The sequence below is a fragment of the Dreissena polymorpha genome, chromosome 7 (genome assembly GCF_020536995.1).
Source record: "Dreissena polymorpha isolate Duluth1 chromosome 7, UMN_Dpol_1.0, whole genome shotgun sequence".
Classification (NCBI taxonomy): domain Eukaryota; kingdom Metazoa; phylum Mollusca; class Bivalvia; order Myida; family Dreissenidae; genus Dreissena; species Dreissena polymorpha.
The window spans coordinates 51,318,585-51,326,230 of NC_068361.1; the positions used below are offsets into that span (position 1 = coordinate 51,318,585).

The 7,646-nt window shown below is 38.9% G+C and overlaps 1 protein-coding gene across 2 annotated transcripts; it reads left to right on the forward strand.

Annotated features, from left to right (window-relative positions):
- Window positions 1-656: 656 nt before the first annotated feature.
- LOC127839434 (uncharacterized) lies at window positions 657-7,446 on the forward strand. Of its 2 annotated transcripts, XM_052367802.1 has the most exons (5): window positions 657-1,241; window positions 3,239-5,233; window positions 5,689-5,946; window positions 6,625-6,802; window positions 7,058-7,446. In XM_052367802.1, exons 2-3 carry the CDS (start codon window positions 4,381-4,383, stop codon window positions 5,814-5,816), a joined length of 981 nt encoding a protein of 326 aa, XP_052223762.1. In that variant the 5' UTR covers window positions 657-1,241; window positions 3,239-4,380; the 3' UTR covers window positions 5,817-5,946; window positions 6,625-6,802; window positions 7,058-7,446. The 2 variants fall into 2 exon arrangements, with proteins under 2 accessions (XP_052223762.1, XP_052223761.1); XM_052367801.1 differs by lacking the exons at window positions 5,689-5,946; window positions 6,625-6,802; window positions 7,058-7,446 and having other exon boundaries at window positions 3,239-4,367.
- The last annotated feature ends 200 nt before the right edge of the window (window positions 7,447-7,646 follow it).

Sequence of the window (7,646 nt, forward strand, 5' to 3'; positions counted from 1 at the left end):
ACATAATTTTGACAAAACATTAAAATATGTTTATTTTGTCATCGAACGTGATGGAAGTGACCTGAAAACAAATTCAATGGATCCTTTAAAGACAAATGCCTTTGCCAAAATGATGTCAGCCTCCACCAGGACTAAGCATTCTCCCAACAAATCTGAAGCTGGAGCAAGTTTCACAGGTCTATAGAATGTTAATAGCTCTCAAAATTTCGAAAAATATATAAAATTTTGAAAGATGAACTAGTTTTTTTCCCCACCCAAGGGTACTGTATTGTGGGCAATTTTGATGGTAATTATTTGTCTGGGTTTGAGATCACAGCATGGATTTTTATATAAAACCTCCTTTACAATGACAATCTGAAATCTTCACATGAATGCCTATATTAATCATCATTCTGGGATAAATTTAAGGATCATTTTGTTCTTACTGATTTGGACAAGAGAAGTGTCCCCAGGCCAACATTTCTTTAAACCTTTCAGTGCGGGAACCGAATTTTGAAGGCCTTTGCAAACAGTTTGGATCCAGATGAGACGCCACTGAACGTGGCGTCTCATCAGGATCCAAACTGTTTGATATTCTTATAATATTCTTTGAAAAAAATCGAAGAAAATGCTAATTTAAGAAATTCAGCAGACGATATTTTAGCAGACGACAAATTTCCCAGCATGCAAAGGGTAATAAATGTATTGATAACTATACCCCAGATACAAAGTATATGGGGGCTACATTAAATTCATGTGCGTCCGTCTGTCGGTCCGGCAGTCTGTAGAAAAAACTGTATTAGATCTTCACCAAACTTGGTCAGAAGTTGTATCTAAATGATGTCTAGGTCAATTTTAAATATGGGTCATGCCGGGTAAAAACTAGGTCACCGAAAGTTTGTCCGGACCATAACTATGTCATTTATCTTTAAATTTTAAAATGAGTTGGTACATTTGTTCACCATCATTGGACGGTGTGCCATGCGAAAGAATTATTTGACAGTGTATATAAAATGTGGCAAGTTTGCGGATACATTCTTGAATGAGGCATATTCTTACTTTTCAGCAAAGGACAGGTTGTACAATGACATCTGTGCAGATTTAACATGGGCTGGGGTGGCTTTTCCCAACTCGATGCCAGACAATGCAGTCCGAAAGCATGTTGAAGTTATAGCATCAGCCATATGGTATATTGATGGGTGCAAGGAAAAACTCAACGAGCGGGCCAAGCATGTTCCTAATGCTACGCCATTACCCACCAGGTACTCCTAGTATTTATAAAACAAACACATGTATGTATTCTTGTATGTACAGATTTATATTGAACACTATCGTCAGTAACTATAATATTAAATTATAAATGTAGGGTAGGATTACATGAATACTTAAAATACAAGTACAAGAAAATAGGTTGTTTGAAGGAATTTATTTATTACCAGACCTGTTCCTAAGACTAGTTTTTAGTATTTAATAACATTCTTCCTAATACCAAATAGGGTAGACCCCTACAAGCTGTCTCAATATGGTTTACATTTGGGGTTGTTCAGATGATAAATTTGAGAATTTAATTCAAATTCATTTGTTGAATTATAGTACAGTACAGCCAAAGCGGCACAAACATAATCCGCGGCTACGCCACGGCCAGATTATTAGTCTGCGGCGGCCGAATCGTGTGTTCACGCGGCGTATCGCCGTGGCACTCGGCATCGATCCGCGCAACGACGCCGAGTCTGTATTAACCACGCATACTTTCGCGGAGTAAATCCGTCGCATACGTACGCGGCGGATCGAGTGAAAAGATATCCACCTACATGTACATACATGTATGTGTAGCGTAGAATTAATTACGCGCAACTGTTTATGTTTCGTTCGATTATCATTATTAAATTTGTAATCCGAAACACACTTCCGGATTTTAATGCTAACGCGTCCTTTGGCAAATTCTAGCGTCAAATAAACAGTGCTAAAATATCCTTTGTTTCATAAAAAGCGCGCGAAAATTATGCAGACATGTAGAACGTCGTTTGGAAAGTTTGGGTGTATTTTGTGTTGTATAAATACATGAACATCACGTCAGGCGTAAATCGCGTGTTCAGTGGAGAAAAAAAACGCCCCGATTAGACGTTATTTCATCATCTCTATAAATAGTAACAAATGCCAAAATGTATTTGATACTTAAGGAAATATCGAGAATGTTTGTGTATCGTAAATATTAACCAGCATTTGCTTTAAAACTGGAATATACGGGATTATCGGGTAATTAGTAGCGATATTAACTGTATAATATGAACAAAATAAAACGTGTTTATATACGCATATTCAAACAATAGTTATAATAAGCTGATAATTAACAAAACTACAAATACGTCGTCACCGTCTTGATTATTGATGTGGCTTCAAACTGCTAATTTTCTCAGCTAAAATCTAATAGCAGAATCAACATGCAATTAATTTATAAATCCACCATATGCTGGAGCCTTGACCACTTGTATGTGCGAAAACATAATTACGTGACCTTGTTTATGTGTGAAATACATACGCTACGGGCGGGAAACAAACTTAATAATTGGCCAGACATTAACCATGCTTACATGTATATGCTAATACAATCCGCGCACAATAAATTTATTATGATTTTAATTATTATTATAATTGTTCTTTCAAAATTTGTTAACTACATGTAACTAATAATTAAAAAAAAATAATATTTCATGATCGCATCGACTCGGCATCATGTCGCGGACCGCGGCATGCCTCGGCGGACAGATGCGAAGTTTCGCGGCGAAATGCGACTTGCCGCCGCATACTGACGCGGCTTCAACGACTGACGCAGCATCGACTCGTTTCGCCTTGCCGCCGCGGATCGCGAAATACGTTTGTTCCGCTTTGGCTGTACTGTATGTACAAGTATATTTATACACGTAATTATATAAACATAATTACGTGTATATAAATTTGTACATACTATATGGACCTGGTTTTATCCTTAAATAGCCTTAATAGTGCTGAATTCAATTATAGAGGATCTAGTAGACTTGTGTTTGCCTTAAGATTCTGGTTTCTTAGTTAAAACAACAAAAAATGAGTCATGAAAGTATTATTTCTGACAGGTATATAAAAGTAATAATTACAAAGTTCAATGGTATATTCATGAATGAATATTCAGCACTTTAATATAAACGGGTAAGATCACGTCTGAGCCTCAAGACTCTGAGGGTACATGTCGTTGAAACCTATGGAATTTTAACTACATTTTCAGATTTTCAGACAAGTTCAACAACTACAATGATTGGAAGAAGAAACGACAAAAAGCACCCAGACTTGAAGTGCCTGACCTGAAGAAGCACAGTGGTGCAATTTTTAGACTGGTGTCCATGGGATTCACAAACAAGTGGGGTGACTACAGGGCTGAATTAGAGCAGGTGGCTTTAGCGTTAGATGGATACGCTACTTTTCTCGATGAATCATGTCAAATGCAGGCCAAACGACAAAAACTGACAAACCCTATCAGACAAGTTGGTGAGCATTCAGAGATCCAACACAGGCCAGAAGTGGGCGAGGTTCATCCAAGGTATACCAAGTTGGATAACACTCTTTGTGGCAAAGGGTTTTATGAATATGTAATTTTCAATGAGGAGAATCACAGTCCAAATGGGTCTTTTAAAGACTTCAATGAGAGGCATTTCTTCATGCAGAAGTTACAGCTCACAGTCCCAGTTGATATCTTGACGTACAGTCCGGGTGGTCAGCACTTAAACATTGTTCTTGTATGGAGAACTCCTGAAGGAGGAGGTGAACTGAATGAGTCCATGCAACTGTATGAAAAGATTAGGCCTCTACTGCCCCAATTTCACACAAGACAAATGAAAGTTGACTTCCGTACAAAGTACACCAATCTAGGAGGTTTCAAAATACCCGCAGCAGAACTGCGAAACATGTATGCAGACCTGACATTAGACGCGTCTGCCGATCAGAATCCCGCACTAGATGAAAGAATCAGACAGGCAATATTGGCAGATGATGTCAACCTTGTTACAGACTTACGACACTTAAATAAAGGCCGGCCCAATGACACGTTTCAGGTGTTTTTTTAGAAATTCCAGCTGCACATCGAGCAGTTGACAGCTGCGGACGAACGTCGCCACAACGTAGAACATGTTTCGCAATTCATCAGTAGTAAAGATTTAAGAAAGCAAGTTAGCCAAAACTTAGAAGAGCATGTGCCCATCCCAAACGAGTCAACGGTGCTTTTTTCATTTGTTCCAAAAAACGCGCACAGACAGGCTGCCAAGCTGTACAAATCAATAGTCCCGTTACAATTCAAGGTTCAAACGAGGCAGCTGAGAAGTTACCACATGGACGATCACTATTGCGCAGCGGTGTTCAAGTATATGAGGCAGTATGCCATTAAGTATCGAGAGGAGTGTTCTTTTTTGTGTAGATGATAAGTCCAAAGTAGACATCGGGGAGCCTGGGTCCGCAGTATCCACTGGCGTCAGGGGGAAAAAATCAATTGTACCAGTCTCTTCAACACTCAGTGCACTGGATCATGATATGCAGAGCAAGCTCTCATTGACACCATCTGTTGCCCTCAAGGTTGGTGTACCTGAAAGCATAGAGGAATCCTTCTACAGGGGCAATGTGACAGTGAAGTACAAGGACTCAGTGTTCCAACCAAGCACCCCATTCCGCCATGCAGTTGAAATGGAACAGATACTTACCAAAGGTGGGGCCAATGATGCAGTGCCACCAATACTCATGATTTTCTCAGATGGTGGCCCTGACCATAGAATCACCTACCACTCTGTGAAGCTAGCCTTGATCGTTCTCTTTAAAAAGCTGAATTTGGACATGCTGATTGCAGGAAGATCTGCCCCTGGCCATAGTTGGCTGAACCCAGCTGAGCGAATCATGTCCATTTTGAATCTCGCACTACAAAACGCCGCATTGATACGGGCAGAATGTCGACCAGAGTTTGAAACCACACTCAATGGGGCCAATTCGATGGCGGACATAAGGAAAAATGCTGAGAGAGTTGAGGGCCTGAAAGCCGCATGGGTGCAGTCGGCATCTCCAGTCATCGAACTGCTCGAAGAGAGAACCAACCGACTGTCCTTGCAATCCAAGCGCTTTGAGTGCCAGCCAGCCGCTTCTGATGATGAGGTGAAACAGTTTGAAGAGCAGGTGTTAGCTTTAATTGACGAGGACATCACATTGGGCCAGTACCAAGAGAAGAATGTAAAGGCTAAAGCAGGTATTACAATTATTCATTTTCTGCATTCAAGGGTAAAATGTTGTACATGCATGTTAGGCTTAATATTTAAATATACAGAAAATATTAATACAACCTTGTACCATTTTAGTAGTGTTTTAATCCCTTCAATACCTGACAAATAAAAGTTTGCAAGTACATAAGTACACAATTTCAAACAGAGTAGACCCGGATGAGACAGCCTGTGTATAAATACCATGTTACCTAAGGATACTCTCTTTGCTTATTATAAATAGAGAGTATTGTTTGTATGAGGCTTTATCATAGCATATTTTCTTTATATATTATAATTTTTAATATATGTTCAGGTCTCTTGAATATTGAATTATGTAGACATTCAATTTCAGAGGAGTCAAACATTCAGATATGCATCTTTATGAGTTAAAGTGAGACTATTAATTAAGTGAATATATAAATATGCGCACTTGTTTTCTCAGCTTATCAGCAGTTCTTGGCAGACCACTGTAGACAGCGTCACTATCTGTTCCAAATCAGAAAATGTGGCAATGAAGCCTGCTGTCGACCCCCGCAGAGCTACAAATGGGGACCTGCCATTTGTACCTGACCCTATGCTAAAGGAAGACGACAGCCAACACTTTGAGAAGTTTGAGCATCTAGTCAGCAAGCCCACCACTGATAAAGATCGGCCATCTTCTCAGAAAGCACGAGCTAATCAAGTAGCTGAAAATATGCAGGTATTTAAAGTTTAAAGTCCTACTCAATTATTATCATTTATGAGTGTTCTTTAAAAAAAAATAGGTGATATACACCATATGAATATGTATGAGCTGCAGTGTTAACACAAGTAATAATATCAGAATGATTTTGATTTAACCTTGGGCAATATTATAAATAGCTTTAACCCTGGCATTACCACATAGAAGTGTGTCAGACACATTTGCAAACAGAATAGGCTTTAAGTAAAAGGAGCTGTTTCATCTGATATTGACTACTATTGCCCTTGATATTGAAGAAAACAATTATACCTCTTGGAATATTAATAAGCATTTAATATAAATTGTGAAATTAACATGAATTTAACTCAAATATTTTTTTGGCTAGGCACAATCAAAAAGTGTTTTAATATTTTCAGGTCTGACATGCATAAGCAAATACAGTATACCCTGGTCAAACAGCTCCTATATCAGCTGTTTTGTCAGGGTATATTTTATTTGCAAACAATGGCTAAAGCATTGCTAGGACTGAATGAGTTTATAGATATTGTAGGTAGGAAGACCAAGCAACAATGGCTGAAAGTCTTACATTTAATTAACCTAATTTTCAAACTTGGTTTGTTTTTCTCTTTGTGATTAATAGATTTATGCATGCTAAATGTTGTGATAAAAACTTCTTGGCAAATGTTTAAATTTTAGGGCATTCGCAATGCTGGTCTGGTTGGCCAAAATGTCCGAGCGATAGTGACGTGCTACGACTGTGCCAAACCCCGGTGCGTTTACTCCCTGCGAAAACTGTCTACCAGAGATCTGAGATCACTCAACAGGCTCAAAGAGAGATACGACTACTCCTGTGGTTCAGCAGTTGTCCCGGAAGGTATGAAATATAGTTTTACAGTGGTTTATTTTTAAAACAAATTAGACTTGGCAATTTCACAATCCCATTTGTGAAGAGTGATGTCCAATTCAAACATCAAAGTCTCAGATGTGATGGCTCTTGCTGGAAGGAGCTGTCCTCTGACATAAATTATGTATCTTCATTGCGAGGGCCGTGTAAAGCACAGGGTTGAAAAAGGTGATGTGGTTTAATTTGAAAAAAACTTACTTCATTGTCAAATAATTATCTTTTCAGGCGATTTCCTAGAGAATGTTGTTTGCTTGCGGATGCAAGTGGACTGTTCAACCCCAATGGAGTTTCCGTACTATGCGGATAACAACCCACTTGACGTGCTTAAGGATGTTTGCTGCCACTGTGGGGAAGGAGGGGCGACAAAAGACCCTGCTGTGATGCAGAAGTATCGGATTGTGCTTCCACAATGTGTTACTTGCAAGCTAACAAAGGAGGCACCAAGACGAAATCCAATCAAGTGAAATGTGTCAAGGATTGAATCAACTGAGTGCCAGCTGTGTACTTTTTGGCAGTTCTGTGTTGCCAGAACTCGTTGATACTTGAATATATGTGTCAGATTATGTTATTTAGTTAATTTGTTTATATACATGTATATTGTTCTCTCTGGCAAATGTTCTTGTTGTTTTTCCTATCTTAATATCTAGTTCTGGACAATGTAAATGTATTAAAGTTTACTCATTCTGACAGCCCTGGTTGATGCCTTGGGTCAGTCTTTTGCAAATAAATTATACCCTGATCAGACAGCTCCTACTGTAGCTGTATGTCAGATCAAACACACAAGCATGCATTTCATATTAATATATGCAAGAAA

Coding starts and splice junctions, on each gene's coding strand:
- LOC127839434 (XM_052367801.1), top strand. CDS start 961: ATGCGAAAGAATTATTTGACAGTGTATATAAAATGTGGCAAGTTTGCG. Junction 1,242..3,238: donor GCTACGCCATTACCCACCAG/GTACTCCTAGTA, acceptor CTACATTTTCAG/ATTTTCAGACAAGTTCAACA.